General features: G+C 32.3%; 1 protein-coding gene and 1 non-coding gene across 5 annotated transcripts in view; both read right to left on the reverse strand.

Annotated features, from left to right (window-relative positions):
• Positions 1-19,362, reverse strand: part of Cep290 (centrosomal protein 290) — a 106,521-nt gene that overhangs the window by 40,128 nt on the left and 47,031 nt on the right. For all 4 annotated transcript variants that reach the window (XM_074084079.1, XM_074084078.1, XM_074084076.1 and 1 more), the window contains 10 exons: positions 11,963-12,074; positions 9,163-9,368; positions 8,057-8,208; positions 7,051-7,162; positions 5,769-6,224; positions 4,129-4,293; positions 3,093-3,200; positions 2,748-2,882; positions 1,341-1,607; positions 616-723 (listed from right to left, as the gene is read on the reverse strand). In XM_074084079.1, the coding sequence (XP_073940180.1) occupies positions 616-723; positions 1,341-1,607; positions 2,748-2,882; positions 3,093-3,200; positions 4,129-4,293; positions 5,769-6,224; positions 7,051-7,162; positions 8,057-8,208; positions 9,163-9,368; positions 11,963-12,074 (1,821 nt within the window). The remainder of the gene's footprint in view (positions 1-615; positions 724-1,340; positions 1,608-2,747; positions 2,883-3,092; positions 3,201-4,128; positions 4,294-5,768; positions 6,225-7,050; positions 7,163-8,056; positions 8,209-9,162; positions 9,369-11,962; positions 12,075-19,362) is intronic.
• LOC141410623 (small nucleolar RNA SNORA51) lies at positions 5,385-5,517 on the reverse strand. The gene has a single exon (XR_012435458.1). It is a non-coding gene; the product is annotated as a small nucleolar RNA SNORA51 (small nucleolar RNA).

Consider the following 19,362-nt stretch of genomic DNA (forward strand, 5'->3'; position numbering starts at 1 on the left):
TGTGTAATTCAAAGCCATTTCTTATTCCATAATTATAATTTGGTCCTTCAAATGAAATATACAATCTAAATTCAATAATTTGGTAGAAAATGGAGACTTAAAGAAGAAAAACTATAGAAATCTTACTCTTCATATTTCCAGTACTTAGCAAAGTGTCTATGCGCAGTGGAGAATCAATAAATGTTGATTTATACAATGAAAATTCTTTGCACAATTATTTTATGCTAATTTAAAATTAAAAGTAATTAAATGTTGTTTTAACTAACAAGGTAAGGCTGAAGGATCCGGAGAGGCATGTATAAGCTCAATTTAGGAAACAGATACAAACTTATAATGAAGAGAATTTGAAAACACCAAGGTCTGATCATAGCAGGTTCTGAGTACATAGCAAAGGTGTATAAACATGCTCTGTGAGCAGTGGTAAACTACTGAAGAATTTGCATATGAGAAGAGGAATGATCACAGCTGTGTTTTAGAAGATTATCTTCACAGGAAAAAAAAAGTGGGCTGAATTCTGCTCTGAAGAAAGTAGAATTTTTACTTCTGGAGAGGTATAAATTTTAAATTTAATCTGAAAAAAATCAATAAAGATAGATCAAATTTATTAGATCTTACCTGAGCTGTTTGTTTGAATTTATTGAGTGAACTATCAGCCTGTAGTTCTAATTTATGATGAAGAATATGAAGGTCTTCTTCATGTTTCTTTACAATTTCTCTTTGCTCCTGTTTTGTAGAAAATAAATAATATATTTTAAATTGTGATTAAAATAAATTCACATTCCAAAGATCTTTACTTCACTATCTTTAACTTTCTAAAACTGAGATAGGGAATGAGCAATATTTGCATGTTTATGTTTAGTTAGACCAGTATACATCTCCCCTACCATAAGTTCATGTTGACGACACCAGCTGAAGATCTCAGTTTATCCTTAGCATTAGAGTAACATGTACCTATTTTAAATTGTTTCTTGAAAACTTAAAATATTAGTTATTTCCCCCACAGTCTTAGCCAATCAGATTTCCACTGATCACCAGTGTGACAGATTTCATTTTAACTTACTGCCTCAATCCTTACTTTTAAGCTAAATTGTTAATTCTGAAAAATCACATGGTTTCACTGTGATAGCTATTCCTGGTTTAGTTTGGTCCACAAGAGAAAGATACGCATACATAAACTGCCAGTTTTACCAACAGATCAGTTAACCAATCATGTGAAAGCAACAATTCCTAAATAGAACCATTTGAAAGCAAGAAATGAACTACCACTTCAGCCAGAATAATTGATGGCATTTTACTGAACAACATGAAATAAAGAAGCATAACATAATGTGATAAAATACCTCTCTGGCCTTTTCTAGAAGGTGTTGGTACTTCTTTAGTATTTCGTCTTTTTGATTTAACCTTGCTTGCATATTTATAATGGTTTGATGAGCAATTTTCATTGTGTAATGGGATTTTGGTTCCATCTCTCTTCTGCTTAGGTCAGCTATCAGTTTTTCTCGTTCTGCAGTAGCAGGCAACCGAAGCCTCAGTTCATTGATTACTTTGTCTCTTGATAGAATATTTTGTTCTGCTAACCGTAAAGCAGATTCTTTTTCTTTTAGCTTCTGCATTCAAATCACAATAAATTAATAAATTTTTTCCCTTTAAAAAGCTTCATCTGAATTTTACCTTATTTATAAGCAAAACAGTTCACTTTATTTTTCACATATTTATAAGGGCCATGGGATTGATTATATTTTTATGACAGCAGTTATTTGCATTCATATTTTATTTTATAAGATTATTATTAAAAACTTCACTGTTAGGCTGAAAATGAAATTTAATTGAGTCACTTTATTTAGATCCTACAGCTTAAAACTAAGAATGAGTAGTGGTGCTAGATTTTGAAAGAAAATATAAAAATAATTAATTGTGCTTCAGTTCACTATCAGAGCACTAAAAGATAAATCCATAAAACTCAACTGAGTACAAAAATGGAATTTTAGTAACCTAAGACATTTAATCACTGTTTTAAAATCTGAAGGTTACCTAAACCAAACAGAAAAAAGTTTTATTCTAGTAGGATGAAAGCACATATTTTAAATAACTCAGTGGTAATTCATATAATCTACAATTCTTATAATTTCTGAAGAAAATCTGTTTCCTGAATGGATTAAAAATGTATAATCTTACAGAAAAACTGTTTTTAAATGTATTTATAGTAAGTATGTTAAGTGGAAACTAAAATGAAAATAATATTCAGTTTGAATTATTTTCTGAACAGTTTAATTTAAAAAACTAAGCTGACCTATGAATCAAATTCAATATTTAAGTAATTTGTAATTTATCTTCTCTTTTAACCACTCATAAAAAAAAGAGGAATGAACTGAAAATTATTTCATAGGATGTATGATAGGTACTTCAAAATAAAACATAAAAATAAATAAAGATGAAAAGAGCACACTAGGGAAGGTAGCACTGTTCAAAAGCTACAATTAAATGCTCTTTTTGTTTCCTTTGATGCTCACTTTTACTGCTCAGTGTGCTACAAAGTGACAAGTAGTAATTAAATTAATAGTGAATTCAATTTAGCTGTATCTGCTGTTTATTATCAGTTATTAGAAATGTTAGAGGAAAACAGAAAAATAGAGTAGAATTAGCAACAGATTCATCATTTTATGCCTCATCTTCATTAATAAATATTTAGAAAATTCTACATGCATACTTCATAAAATACAAACCAAAATGCAAATACTGCTATTTACCTCTTCTAGTGATTTACAAGTTGCCCGTGTTTCTAGAATTGTTCGAACATTCTCTTTAATTTTTTTTAGTGCAATCTCAAGTTGATTTGGAAGGGTCAAACTGGGGTCTGGCATTGAGCCTGTAGCTTCTTCAAACTATTAAGAAATATTGGGTTTAAAATAAGACAGTTGCAGCATTAAGAACAGAAATATTAATTTTTAAGACATATAACCAAATATACAGTAAATATCACTTACATTAAAAAAAAAAGAGAACATAAAAACTGTATCTGATTTAGAAAATATTTCTGTCAGTAAATGTTCTAGGCCATGTTACAGAGTAGCAAACAGAATGGTCCTTTGTACCTTTTGTGCTGCATTTAGTATTTCATTTTGTTGACGGTCAAAAATGTCTAGTTGACGTTCTAGCTCAACTTCTCTCTGATCCCAAGCCATCTGCCTTTCCTCATGAAACTGCAAGACAATTTGTTTCAAGTGTGTATATGGAGACACTAGGCTATAATAGGCATTTTAAGTACATTTTCTTATTTAATCCCATGATAACCCTTTAAAGTCACTGTGTAACATTCTCATTTTATGGAAAGGATACAAAGTCAGGAGGTAAACTTGCCTAAGATCACAGAAACAGAAAGGTATGAAGTCAGAATTTCAATTTATTCATCTGTCTACCTATCCCAAGCAAATCTAATGACATACACTATTTTCAAAGCACTATTCTATACAGTGTGCAAAAATAACAATGAACCAAACCAACTCTTTGTCACCATGGAATTTTTATTTCAGTAAAGAGGAGACAGAAAATAAAATAAACAAGTTTATGTCAGAAGATGAACACTAGCAATACAAAATGAAGATAAGTAATCTCTATTTAGGAAATTTTGATGATAGATTTACCATTCTAGAACAGTGGCAGGTATAGATTGTACTAATAAAGCAACACATTTATTTAAGATCTTATGACAGTGACAGTATAAACACCACAAATGTCTAGGGTCAGAAAATTTAAGCAGAGAGTGCAACAAAATCTCTGAGGCAAGCATGTGCTGGATGAATTTCATCAACCTCCAAATCATGTACTTTATTCTACACAGGCTGCTTCAACTCCATTAGTGTGAGCTAGGATAGCAATTGCTTGCAGAAGTCAAGAAATTGATATCAGAATAAAAATTAACTTACAAAGTTTCCTCACATATTGCTTTTTTCAAGATTATGGCTTCAACTGCATAAGTAAATAACTACTTTCAGAATAATTAAAAAACATTATTTTATAACATATTAATAATTGAAGTTATACTCAGTTAGGAAAAATAACACAACGTTCTTATAATGTTCTTATGTTTAAAATCTTAGCCAAAAGACAAAAACAAATATAAAATGCAACCTTGTTCTGCTGAACAATTTCTTCCTCCAGACTGTTGATAGTTTGCTCATATTCAGATATTATATTATTCAAATATTTTATTTCTTCTTTATCTCTCACTAATTCTCGATTTAGTTTAAGTTCTTGAAGACGAAGTTCTTCTATTTTCATATGCCAATTGACTACCTAAGATTTATAAATTTTATATATAGGTATATAAATGAAAATGGTTTATACATATATCTCCATTATTACAATGATTTTAATTGAAATTAATAGACAATTCATAATAAAGTAAGACAATAAAAGGTATATCTCTTGGCTCAGCCACTTGGCAAAGGTTAAGATCTCCATAGGCTTTTCTAGGAATATGTGATGTATTACAATAAAATATTCTTCAAATGATGTTGGGATAAGTAACAATAACATTCATTTTCATTCACTATCATTTGCTTATTGGGTATTTATTGTAAAAATATCATTGAAATATCAGTAGTACTTTCAAAAAGTGGTAATTCTACCACAGCAACACACATACACAGAGAGAGAGAGAGAGAGAGAGAGAGAGAGAGAGAGGGAGAGAGAGAGAGAGAGAGAACAGAAAGAAATTCTAAACATTCCTAGCCCGGGGAATAGGATTCACATGTAAGATGATTATTTTCCATTTAACATTCAATGCCTATGAACTGAGAGTAAAAACGTCATACTAAAAAATGAAAAGTGGGCCTCCTACTTGTAAGTAATTTTAAACAGATAGTATTTATGTAGAATAGAAATGAACTGATAACCATTAAAACACTTATGAATAATTATAACATATCTACTTTATAGATATAATTATGTCATAATTAATGTATAATATACACATTATAATGTACAATATATACATATAATTACAATTATGTACAGAATATATAATATAGATTATGTTATTTATATATTAGATATATATAATTACAAACATATTAATATTACATATGTGAACTGTATATTACATATGCTTATGTATAATTATATACAACATAAATATAATTATATATATGCATACATCTTATGTATTATATTAGCATATAAATATATACAATATTTAATTACATACTTTATATATAATTATAATACGTACGATATATTTATATATAAAGCAAATACAACTATATATGTATATGTATTATATATGTATATACATATATAAAGTTTTCCAGAGTATTTAAAATTCTTTGTTATTTTACATTGTAAGTCATTAAGTCGTTTTTGTTTTTTTCTTTTTCCCTCCTACACCATGTCTTCCAATTCATAATACGGACCAGGCACAGGGCCTGAGTTAAAGTGTCTATGGGGTAGGTTTAGTTTCCTCCTCTTTATCTAGACAGTCAGTGTGAGAACACAGCCTGTGGTAAGCACCAGAAGTACCATTGTTAAGTCTTTTACTAAAGTCTTTTTAATAATAAGTCTTTTACTAAAATTTTTGCTCAGAAAAGTCTCACTTTGTTTTTACAAATAATAGACATTCAAATTGCCAAAATTCCTAATTAATAAAATCTAATTTAATGAATTATAAGTAGAATTTGGTTGCACATTAAGCATTTTTCATACAGACACATGTTAAAAGCTTTAATTTATTATTAACTCTTGGAAATACTGAACTTCAAACTAAGGTTTACCTTTTGGGCTCCTCTGGCATCCTTTAAAGTGCTTATTAACTCTTCTAAGCCCTTTAACTTTAATTCCATCTCCAATGTTTTGTTCTCCATATTTCTGCGTTCTTGCTGAGAATTTTTCATTTCTTGCATTATCTTAAGTTTGTCATTTTGCAATTGAATCATTGTTTTAGAGAACTTTTCCTGTTGTGCCAAGGGTAAAGCTCCACTGAACTGTCTTCGTAGAGACTGAATTGTTTGCCGCAGATGTTTTGCTCTGTTTCTCCCCTCCAAACGAGTATAATAGAGAGCCTGTTCTTTTTCATCCAGTTTCTGTTCTATGCGCAAATTGTAGGCCTCTATCTTGTGTAGTTTGGATGTAACTGACTCCAGCTTTCCAAGAGCAGTAACCTCACTAATTTGAAGAGAGACAATATGTTGATGCAACTTGGCAATTAGTGCCTTTTCATCAGATTGTGCCTGTATTAAAAGATACATAATTGTAGCAAATTTCAAGTTTTTCCAATGAAACTTTTCATGTATTTAAAATCGCAGTTTAGCAAATAAAGATTCAAAATAGTGTGGCACATGGAATTCTTCAAAAATCTAACTTTATTTTAACACAATTACCAAAGAACTGTGATGGGGAAAAAAAACCAATCAAATACACTTAAATTCTAATAAAACAGCAGTTGAATATTACTGTTTTTAAATTCGAAATGTTAATAACAATACTAGTATAATACTAACATAGACAATGTATGTACTTTTCTTTAATCCTCAAAAATATATACCATATGAGAATATGTGAAAAGATACATATAAATAAGGGAAAATATTGCTTTTAGGAATTCAATAACTACTCCTCCTTAGTGTTTTAACTTTGGTCAGTAATCAATACAACATATCTGTAGGGATTTAAATGTTTTTCTGGGTGATGTATCATATTTCAAATTAAAGAATTTTTCAAAATCAGATTTCAACTAATAAGAATAACAGCCTTTTTGTTGTTTTATGAGACTGGGGTTTGAACACAGAGCTTCTAAACCTCCAGTTCATTTTGCTCTGGTTATTTTGGAGATAGTGGTCTTATGAACTATTTGCCTGGGCTGGCCTTGAACTGCATCCTCCCAATTGCAGTTTCCTAAGTATTTAAGATTACAGGCATGAGCCACTGGTGCCTAGTGAATAATAATAGCCTTTTGGTTGGCATATCTTCTGATTAAAACTATAATCTTACACCAATATTTAATGTGAATTTAGGAAAAAAGTAAATTCTACATAGAAGAGTCAGTACTACACATACCTGATAGTCTAATAGCTGCATTCTGAGGGATTCTACTTCCTTTTCCCTGGACTGTTGCTGGGTATTCAAAAATTCAACTTGTCTTTTGGCAATATCAGAAATCTCTCTTAATCTAGAAAGTGATAAGGTTTCAGGAATAATTAAGTATATCTTCTAAGTAAATATCCAAATCCCAAATTTCTAGCTTCTACCATGTCTTCTTTGTATAAAACACAAAAGGTATATGGGTTTCCTGAACTGTTTCACAAAACCTAATTCCATGAGAGGTTAACAAGTGTCCCATATTAAAAAAAAAAACCTTCATTCCTGGGCTGGAGGTGTGATTCAAGTGGTAGAGTACCTGATTTGCAGGTACAAGTTCAAATGCTTGCTACTTAAGTAGTAACTGATTACAAAAGTGAGTACATAGCATCTACTTAGCACATAGTATTTACATACATTTTGTGTTCTAAATTAGCTGGAGTCGTTTTCTCCTATGAAATGAAAGCAATGTTACCTCAGAGGTAAGTGAGATTATATGAGTTAATGTACTTAATACCGTGCACAGTGCCAAACACATAGCAGATGGCTATGTGTTAAATTAAGTCAAAAATCTAAATTTCTCATTATGTTTTTATGGCAACCTTATGAAACAGATGGAGGAGGTACTTTAAAGTGAAGCAACTTCAATAATGCACTAAATGAACACTGCTCTTCCATCTCTCCTTCCTGTTAAAATAAAGCAGTATGAAGTGGACCTCAGATGGTTTGATTCCAAGTTTAGTGCTTTCAACAATAGCATTTCTGTATCCTGAAAAATGCTGATTTTAAGAGATCCATTTCTTCTTCAATGTTATTATATCACACTGTAAAAAACCTAACCATATTATTATCCTGCTCTTACAAAAAAGAAGCCAGTATCAACTGGTACTTAGACTATTAGCCCATATGCTTGTAATTAAGTTTTTAAAGACAAACTATAGACAACATATCTAATCAAATGACTACAATGTATGCATGGACTTACTTAGACACTTCAACTTTTAGTTCCATTTCATTCTTCTCTAATTCTAGAATCCGTTGCCTATCAGCATCACTTACTGCTTTGCTCACACTATCAGCTAACTCATCTCTTAACATCTGTTCCACCTTCTGTGCATCCAAGTTGATTTTAGTAAGCTAAGAAAAGGTAAGAAAACATCTTTCAAATACATCATTTTTTGATGCCGGGGATTTAACTCACTGGCCTCACATATGCTAAGCATGTGTTCTACCAGTGAGCTCCAGCCCCAGCTGGAGCTTTGGGTGAAGTTTTCAGTACAATTTAGCCTTTAGAGTACTGTAGTACTTTTTGCCTTAATTCAGACATGGTTGTTAACTGTTAAAAGGAGACTCAACAAAGGAAAGAATCAGGAACAAATTCTGGAAAATGTGGTTATATTACAATCTAGCAAAAATCATTTGTTTTAGATGTTCACTCTTTTAATAACATCTGAACTCTGATATTCTTAATTTGCTTGGAATTAGGTATTCATTATATTTTTGCCTTGATCATATAATCTATAAATAAATCCAAATGAGTTAGCAAAATCCTATTAATACAGACTTAGAACTCAGTTAAATAAAAATGATATTTATGCTTTCAAAAATATATTAATTATAAAGGTAAGAAAACACTGAGTATTATGTAATTATAAATTGTTAAATGTTTACAAATTATTTGTTGTCTGATAGTTTAATGAGTCTAACCACATTAAAACAAATCAAAAACTTCCTGTTTGAATGTAAAGTTCCTGAAAGCAGAGATTACTGTCCATTTTGCTTCTTGCTATACTGTCAGCTCCCAAACAGGGTCTGGAATATAATAGGCAATAAATATTTGTTAAATGAAGAGATAGCAGTAGAAAATAATTTCCAAACACCATTGATGACAAATAAGAACTTATTCACAGAAATACCTGCGTTCATTTTGAACAATTCAGGATTTAAGTAATCTTTTATATATTAAATTATAGGAAACACAGTGCTATCTGAATATGCTAATCCAGAGGCAAAGAATTCTTAACATTAATACACTAGTTATTAAGGCTAAACCTTTAACTCTCTAGTTGCATGATAAAAATTATATCAAACCTCAGCAAATTTGGTTTCCAATTCAAAATTTCGTTCTTCCATTTGCTTTAATGAAGTCCTTATATGTTCGTACATTTTTTGACAATGTTCAGCCCTCTGCCTTTCATTTAATTCCTTCATTTCCAACATAGTGATTTTTTTTGAAATAGAAACAATGTCACTGTTGGTTACTGATTTCGTTGCCTTATCCATTTTAGATTCATTTCCTATATGCAATAAGACTGAAGTCAATCTCATGTTATTTCCATCAGAATTATAAGTCAAATAGTATAGGTATTGTGTATTAGGAGGTAATGTGATTCCATGGAAGCTCATGAACTTCTTGAATTATGACACATCTATTGCTATTCTTACTTGTTACTTCCTGCCTGTCAGATACCTATCACATTTAATCTCCCCGGAATGGAAGTTCTTCATCAATCAAATGATAATAAAGTACTATCCCTCACAGTACTGCTGAAATAACAATGCATAGACCTTAGTATAGAGGTGCCACATATAGAAAATAAAAAATGGTAAAGAAACAAACTTTTTTGGAAAAGAGATAATCCTCAAGAGAAGCAATGCAATAAAGCAATGTTACTTTGTGAACCTAAGTGCAATGACTTGATTTTCTAAGCTATTACAGAGCCAAGCTGAAAAGTAAAATCTGAAGCAACATGACTAAGAAATTTTACCAAATATGATCTCAAACAGTGGGCATTTTTGATCTTTGTACAGAAGTGTATCAAATATTGCACATTCTTTTATTATTTGTTATACCCCAATCTTATATATGCTGTTACATGGCTCATCTTTGGACACAAAAGTTTGTGGCTAAATGAAAAGAGAACTAAAATCCCCAATTTACCATGAAAAGATAATCACTTAGGAGTGTCATTATCTATTTAATCATTTTGAGGGTGGAAGGAAAAAAATGTATACTTTTGCTTATCCCAGAAAAACAAAACCAAATTTGTAAGTTTTTGTTTTTTAGAGAAACAATTAAAATTCATAAGGGGTGACCAATTATTTAAAGGAAATAAGCGTGACCCACTTTTTAAACAGTCTTTTATGCTATCAATAATTCCTGCTATTCTTTTGGTGTTTTTGTCAGAAGCGTGTGCTACAGTGCCCAGCATCATCTTTTATTTTTCCAGCTTCATAATTCCAAGTTTTATAACCAAGTTTTCTCAAACTAGCATACATATTTTGAACAACAACTAAAACAAAACAACCGGTGTCTATATTGGCTAAAAAAGTACTTCAATATGATTTAAAATATGATTTTAGAATAACTACTATAAGAAATAATCATTATGATCTTAATGATCAACAGTAAGAGATTACTAAGAAAAGCTTTGGGTTAGTAAATTTATTATAGAACTGAGACTCATTCAGGAAACCCTAAGCACCAAGAATGAAGGAAAAAAAGTGTACTAAACATAAAGAACATAAGGCCCTTCTCCATTCAATATGGAGTAAAACTCTAAAAATGAAAAGCAGCACCTGACCGGGGCTAAGAGAAATAAACCAACAAATGTTCTTGGGTTTGGAGTTTTCTTAAACAGGATAAAGAAAACCAACCATCATTAATTGATGGAAGAAAGACAATGAAATGCCACTTCAACCATGATATAATGGAAAATTCTTAAAAATTCAGTGATCAAAAGTCATGTATGGAATAGATTAAGGTACTTGGAAACTAAGGAATTTCCATAGAGAATCTGACAGTTACTAAAGACAGGATAAAGTAGACAGAAAACTCACTGAAATTGAGAAACATAATGTTGTAATACCCTTTTTATGTGTAATATTCTTTCATATCTTAGTTCAAATAGTCTTTTTCTATAATGTAGTAGTTACATGGAATTCAATTCATATTTCCTTATTGAATTAAAAATTATGTTTCTAAAAGTAGTTTATCTTACATTTCCCAAAGTTAGGCCTCACTAAACCAAGTGTCTCTATGACCAATTTAATAAAATAGTTGTTCAATAACAGAAACCTTAAAGACCTCTACAGTCCAGAAAACAAAAACATCTTGCCCAGAATAGCAAATTTATTTAAAAATTAAAAGACAATACTATGAGATAAAATTACAAACTGTCATAAAGTAGGATCATCATTTGAAAATCTAATATGGGAAACCCCACCAGAAGCCACAAAGATTTTTTACTGTAGCATGATAAACAGTAATAAAAATTTAAAAAGCTAGTGATTTGTATTTACTGAAGCAGGATATATGTAAATATTTGCAAGTATGATGGTTAAAACATGGTAATAATTTTGATCTCTACTAAATAGTATTTATTATAATTTAAAGTATATATAATACATATGGCATAGATAAGAAAAACAATCACAATATAGCAGTGCAACTACGGGCAGCAGAAATACTTTTCAATTTTTCATCACATTTTATAGTGATCTTTTAATTAAAACATCTAAAATGGCATAGTATAACTTTATACTCTGAAAAAGAACTCATATTGCTATTGTTAAAATACTAGTATTTAAAAAGAATCACTAGTTTTGATTGTTAAAATGATTCAAAATGGCTAATGTTTCGTCATAAATTTTTAACTAATACGACTTAATTAAGAAAATAATTTAAGAACTATTAGCCAAATTTTGGAGGAGACTTGTCCACGATATTATTCACTAATTAATGCTTACTAAGTTAAACTGTTAAGCAGAGAACTCTTTTTTTTTAAATCAAAATTTGCCCTTGTCATCTTATAATGGGAATGGAATTTAAATGAAAAATGTTCACTGTAAGATACGAACCATTTTACATTATCAGAATTCTAAAATTTACCTAATTTAGTTTCCTGTTCCCAGGCTTGTTCAATAGTGTGAAGTTTTTCCTTGGTAATCTCCAGTTCTTTATTTACATATTCCATTTGTTCTTTTAAGGATGCATTTTCATGCTGAGTAAAAGACAAACATCACTAATAAACTACACTGTAATTTACAACAATACCACAGAAGTGACGAGGTTTCAACTTTTTATGGTTATCTCCTAAAACTCACAACTTAGTTTCTGTATAAGTATTTCCCCCATATGTGATACATATACATAAATCTGTATAAAATATTATTTAAAAATAATCATCAAAATCTGTGTTTCCAACACATGGCTCTACACTTCTGAGAATTAGCTTCTGTCATTAAAGTTGCATGGTCATTCGGGTTAATCTGGATACACATAACCTTCACAAACGAGTGCTTACTTGCCTCATTCACACAAATACTGTGCATCCTTAGCGTGCTCAGAGACAGGTATCGAATGTTCATGGTGTAAAACGAAACAGACAAAATTCTGTGTTTTATAGGTTTCTCGGGTTGGTGTCTGTAGATACGTATTTGTATCAGGAATTGGAGAGGATGTGGAAGGCAATAAAAAGGTAAATAAGCAGAAACTTCATTAAACTATCAGGAACATGAAAGAAAAAAATACAGTGTACTGAGCCAGAGAAAAATGAGAGGAGGCATGTCTAGATAAGAATGACTGAAAAACGTTTAACCACCAAAGAGGAGTTATTTAAGCTGAAACATAAGGTATGAGAAGAAGCCAAACTTCACAAGAAATTGGCCATGAAAAGAGCTGCTACAGTATGGCAAATAACAGTACTCTAGAGTGAGAAAGGGTTTGATGTATTAGAAAAGCAGAGAGGAGGAAAAGGCCTGAGACAAGAAACTGGAGACGTAAGCAGCAGGAGCAAAACTAAGTGCGAAGAGAGCATTCATTACCTGATTCAAAATGCTTGGAACTGGAAGTATTTCAGACCTTGGAAGTTTTTGTTTTGTTTTCTGATGTACTATTTGTATAGATTTGAGCTGTTGAGCATCCCTAAACTAAAAATCTAAAGTACAAAATGCTCCCACACCTAAAAACTTTCTCAGTAGCACTGCTCAAGATTTATATTTTAGTGAGGTAACTGGAAAGTAAGCCAATATATAGTACAATAACAGAGAGTAAGTGTTATGAAGAATAATAAAATTAGAGTAATGAGTAAAAAAGGGGGTGATTGTGATGAAATAAGCAAGAAAAGGAAATAAAACGTGATTTTTCTGTTAAAGTGCACAATTACACCAGATTTTAGATACCGTGAATATACCAGAGAACAGAAGAAGTGAGAAAGAGGCATCGAGGTGTTTTAAACATCTTCCTACCCATTTTTTTCTTCCTTCCTTATCATATTTCACAAGATAACCCTAATTTTGTTCCAAAGCCCATTTTCTTCCCGTATCTTACTTAGCATTTTATTTTTTATTACCACTCATTCCTAATCTCCATTACCCTCTCCCAACTAGGTCTAAAATTTTCTTTTTCTTCCCCCTCAAGTTTCACTGGTTTTCTTTATTTAAAAAACAAACAAAAGTTAAAAAACAAATGCTCTTTTTGAGTCTATCTCAATACACATCTATTTCTTCAATCAAATTACCAGGTTTTCTACTGCCTTGTTATTCACAGAGTTTTAATATTTTCTTACAATCCACTCTCTTCATTTTTTCAGGAGCCTGATTTTCATCAGCTCAACTCCAATGAAACTATACTCTCAAAAACAAAAACAAAACAAAAAAAAACTGGCAATGATTTTCCAGCATGGTTCTATGTTATTAACCATGCTCTCAGGTCAACATTTATGAGCTCTAATTCTCTGCCAACAGGAGATAACTAAACACACATAACAAAGTGTTTCATACTGGCTTACAGTCCAGTAAGTGAAGCAGATATATAAACACATACGTGATGTGATATGAATAGCAGAATTATGTACAAGATACAAAACCAGAATCCATAAAGAACATGTTTCAGAAAAAAAGGTAATACCTGAATAGTTTGATACACGAATAAAAATGCACTGAGTAGACAAACTGGAAGAGAAGAAATCTGGCGAGACAATGGAAATCACATGTACGAAAGAACATATGTAAGAAAGAACATGTGTTGCAAAAAAAAAATAAGTTTCTAAAGCAAATTATGAACGTCCTTACAGCAAAACATAACATGAAGTGTAAACGACATTCCATACTAATAAAAGGGGAAATAGACCAAAAGGAAACAATAATTATCAACCTATATGCACCCAATTTCATCAAACATATCCTGAAGGACCTAAAAGCATATATTAACTCCAACACAGTGATTGTGGGAGACTTTAGCACCCTATTATCATGAATAGATAGGTCATCCAAACAAAAAAATCAATAAATCCAAAATCTAAAATATACAATAGATCAAATGGACCTACTTGATGTCTACAGAACATTTCATCCAACTTCTACACAATATACATTCTTCTCAGCAGCCCATGGAAACTTCTCCAAAATAGATCATATCCTAGGGCACAAAGCAAACCTCAGCAAATATAAGAAAATAGAAATTATACTGTGCATACTATCTGATCACAATGCAGTAAAAGTAGAACTCAACAACAAAAGAAAAGACAAAAAACATGCAAACAGGTGGAAACTGAGTAACTCATTACTTAATAAAGAATGGATCATCCATGAAATAAAAGAGGAAATTAAAAAGTTCCTGGAAGTCAATGAAAATGAAAACACAACCTACCGGAACCTATGGGACACAGCAAAGGCAGCCCTGAGAGGAAAGTTTATAGCCATGAGTACATATATTAAAAAGATTGAAAGATCCCAAATCAATGACCTAATGATACATCTCAAACTCCTTGAAAAACAAGAACAAGCAAATCCCAAAACAAATAGAAGGAGAGAAATAATAAAAATAAAAGCTGACATCAACGAAATAGAAACCAAAAAAACCGTACAAAGAATTAATGAAACAAAAAGTTGGTTCTTTGAAAAAATAAACAAGATCGACAGACCCCTGGCAAACCTGACTAAAATGAGGAGAGAAAAAACCCAAATTAGTAGAATCAGGAATGCAAAAGGGGAGATAACAACAAACACCATGGAAGTCCAGGAAATCATCAGAGACTACTTCGAGAACCTATATACAAATAAATTTGAAAATCTTAAAATGGACAGATTTCTACATACATATGATATCCAAAACTGAACCAAGAGGATATTAATCACCTGAATAGATCTATAACACAAAATGAAATTGAAGCAGCAATCAAAGAGTTTCCGCAAAAAGACAAGTCCAGGACCTGATGGATTCTCTGCTGAATTCTATCAGACCTTTAAAGAAGAACTGATACCAACTCTCCTAAAACAGTTCCATGAAATAGAAAGGGAAGGAAAACTGCCTAACACATTTTATGAAGCCAGTATTACACTCATCCCAAAACCAGGCAAAGACACCTCCAAAAAGGAGAACTATAGGCCAATCTCCTTAATGAACATCGATGCAAAAATCTTTAACAAAATAATGGCAAACCGAATTCAACAACACATCATAAAGATTATTCACCATGACCAAGTAGGCTTCATCCCAGGAATGCAGGGGTGGTTCAACACACAAAAATCAATAAATGTAATAAACCACATTTACAGAAGCAAAGACAAAAACCACTTGATCATGTCACTAGATGCAGAAAAAGCCTTTGATTAGATCCAACACCATTTCATGATAAAAGCTCTAAGAAAACTAGGAATAGAAGGAAAGTACCTCAACATTATAAAAGCTATATATGACAAACATACAGCCAGCATTATACTTAACGGAGAAAAACTGAAACCATTCCCTCTAAAATCAGGAACTAGACAAGAATGCCCACTATCTTCACTCCTATTCAACATAGTACTGGAATTCTTAGCCAGATCAATTAGGCAAGAAGAAGGAATAAAAGGAATATAAATAGGTAAAGAAACTGTCAAAATATCCCTGTTTGTAGACGACATGATCCTATACCTTAAAGACCCAAAAATCTCTACTCAGAAGTTCTTAGACACCATCAATAGCTATAGCAAGGTAGCAGGATATAAAATCAACATAGAAAAATCATTAGCATTTCTATACACTAACAATGAACAAACTGAAAAAGAATGTATGAAAACAATTCCATTTACAATAGCCTCAAAAAAATCAAATACCTAGGTGTAAACCTAACAAAGGATGTGAATGACCTCTGTAAGTAAAACTATAAACTCCTGAAGAAAGAGATTGAGGAAGACTATAGAAAGTGGAGAGATCTCCCATACTCATGGATTGGTAGAATCAACATAGTAAAAATGTCTATACTCCCAAAAGTAATCTACATATTTCATGCAATTCCCATCAAAATTCCAATGACATTCATTAAAGAGACTGAAAAATCTACCATTAAATTTATATGGAAACACAAGAGGCCACAAATAGCCAAGGCAATACTCAGTCAAAAGAACAATGGTGGAGGAATCACGATACCTGACTTCAAACTATATTACAAAGCAGTAACAATAAAAACAGCATGATACTGGCACAAAAACATACACGAAGACCAGTAGAACAGAATAGAGGACACAGATATGAAGCCACACAACTATAACCAACTTGTCTTTGACAAAGTTGCTAAAAATATACAATGGAGAAAAAGCAGCCTCTTCAACAAAAACTGCTGGGAAAACTGGTTAGCAGTCTGCAAAAAACTGAAACTAGATCCATGTATATCACCCTATACCAAGATTAACTCAAAATGGATCAAGGATCTTAATATCAGACCACAAACTTTAAAGTTGATACAGGAAAGAGTAGGAAATACTCTGGAATTAGTAGGTATAGGTAAGAACTTTCTCAATGAAACCACAGCAGCACAGCAACTAAGAGATAGCATAGACAAATGGGACCTCATAAAACTAAAAAGCTTCTGTTCATCAAAAGAAATGGTCTCTAAACTGAAGAGAACACCCACAGAGTGGGAGAAAATATTTGCCAGCTACACATCAGACAAAGGACTGATAATCAGAATATATAGGGAACTTAAAAAACTAAATTCTCCCAAAACTAATGAACCAATAAAGAAATGGGCAAGTGAACTAAACAGAACTTTTTCAAAAGAAGAAATTCAAATGGCCAAAAAACACATGAAAAATGCTCACCATCTCTAGCAATAAATGCAATGCAAGTTAAAACCACACTAAGATTCCACTCACCCCTGTTAGAATAGCCATCATTAGCAACACCACCACCAACAGGTGTTGGTGAGGATGCAGGGAAAAAGGAACCCTCTTACACTGTTGGTAGGAATGTAAACTAGTACAACCACTCTGGAAAAAAATTTGGAGGCTACTTAAAAAGCTAAACATTGATCTATCATTTGATACAGCAATACCACTCTTGGGGATATACCCAAAAGACTGTGACACAGGTTACTCCAGAGGCACCTGCACACCCATGTTTATTGCGGCACTATTCACAATAGCCAAGTTATGGAAACAGCCAAGATGCCCCACTACTGACGAATGAATTAAGAAAATGTGGTATCTATACACAATGGAATTTTATGCAGCCATGAAGAAGAACAAAATGTTATCATTCACTTGGGAATTTATGGAATTAGAGAACATCATTCTGAGTGAGGTTAGCCTGGCCCAAAAGACCAAAAATCATATGTTCTCCCTCACATGTGGACATTAGATCAAGGGCAAACACAACAAGGGGATTGAACTTTGATCAAATAATAAAAGCGAGTGCACACAAGGGAGATATGAGGATAGGTAAGACACCTAAAAAACTAGTTAGCATTTGTTGCCCTCAATGGAGAGAAGCTAAAGCAGATACCTTAAAAGAAACTGAGGCCAATAGGAGAAGAGGACTGGGAACTAGAGAAAAGTTTAGATCAAGAAGAATTAACCTAGAAGGTAACACACATGCACAGGAAATTAATGTGTTTTAACTTTCTGTATAGCTATCCTTATCTCAACTAGCAAAAACCCTGTTCTTTCCTATTATTGCTTATACTCTCTCTTCAACAAAATTAGAGATAAGGGCAAAATAGTTTCTGCCAGGTATCGAGGTGGTTGGGGGGAGACAGGGGGGGTGGGGGTGAGTGGTAAGGGAGGGGGTGGGGGCAGGGGGGAGAAATGACCCAAGCATTGTATGCACATATGAATAATAAATAAATGAATCAATAAATGGAAGGCAGACAGAACAGGAGAGAAAAGGTACAATATAACTAAGAAGTCCCTTAATTGGCCGACTGAGGGGTCCAAGAGCACAAGAAAGTCTTGAACCTAATGAATTTGATGTAGCTGTCAAAGCCAGGTAGAAATCTCCTTGAAAAGGCTGTGGCAGTTTTTAATAAGATACCACAAAATTTTTTGATACACCTTACATTAAGAGGTGGGGAGTATGGTTCTTTCATTACTTCCCAGCAGCCTTGTGGCTCCTTTAAGCAACAAAGAACAGTGGAGGATAATATTGTATCGTTCTCCACTGAATCATGAAAGGCAATGTGATTTCTACCTAGTTCGTTAGAACACTAGTGATAGGGTCCTGGTAGCTAGGGGAGAAGCTCAATGACTCAAGAGACTGCCATGCTGTGAGGAAGCTGAGATGTGTGAAGTCACAAGTAAACACTGGTAAACAATCCCAGAGAAGAATCAGCCTAAAGTCATCATAGCCCTATACCAGGTATGTGAGTGAAGGTGCTTTCAGTTGATTCCAGTTCCCCAGTGCTGAGTTACCCTTGTCTTTTAAGCTTTCCTAATTTAGGGATCAGGCTTTGTAGAGCAGACAAGCCTCCCACAGTGTGCCCTGTCTGAATTCTGGTCCCTAGGAGCTATAAGCAGAATAAAATGGTCATTTTATGCACTATTTTTGCACATATAATTTTGCAGGTGTTTTTGATATACTGCAGTAACAAGTGGGACACAGGCATTTAACAAGTTCTGTTAAAATAAGTAATTAGTATATAAGTGAAAATACAGAGATTAAATGATAAGGCATATCTTCTTTTGTAATTTGTGAGAAAAAATGAAAAATATTCTTTGGGAAAATAGATGAACTTAAGTTAAAAATTACTCATTGAGATGTTGTCTGCAGATTTCTTACTTAGAATTCTTTAATATTAGAAAGGACAGAAATGAGGACACAGAATATGGCAAAAAGGAAATAAATTGTTACCATAACTAAATATTTAGAATTATCTACAAAAATTAACATAATCATGCCTTTGACAAAGCAGTAGAAAGTAAACTGATCACAATTACTTCTTGATAATAGTAATAAACAATGATTCAGATAATTTTGTAGAAGTCAATGAAAGGTATGCGGGGTGGGGAGGGGAGCACTGGGGATTGAACTCA

This window comes from Castor canadensis, chromosome 8 (genome assembly GCF_047511655.1).
Source record: "Castor canadensis chromosome 8, mCasCan1.hap1v2, whole genome shotgun sequence".
NCBI classification, from domain to species: domain Eukaryota; kingdom Metazoa; phylum Chordata; class Mammalia; order Rodentia; family Castoridae; genus Castor; species Castor canadensis.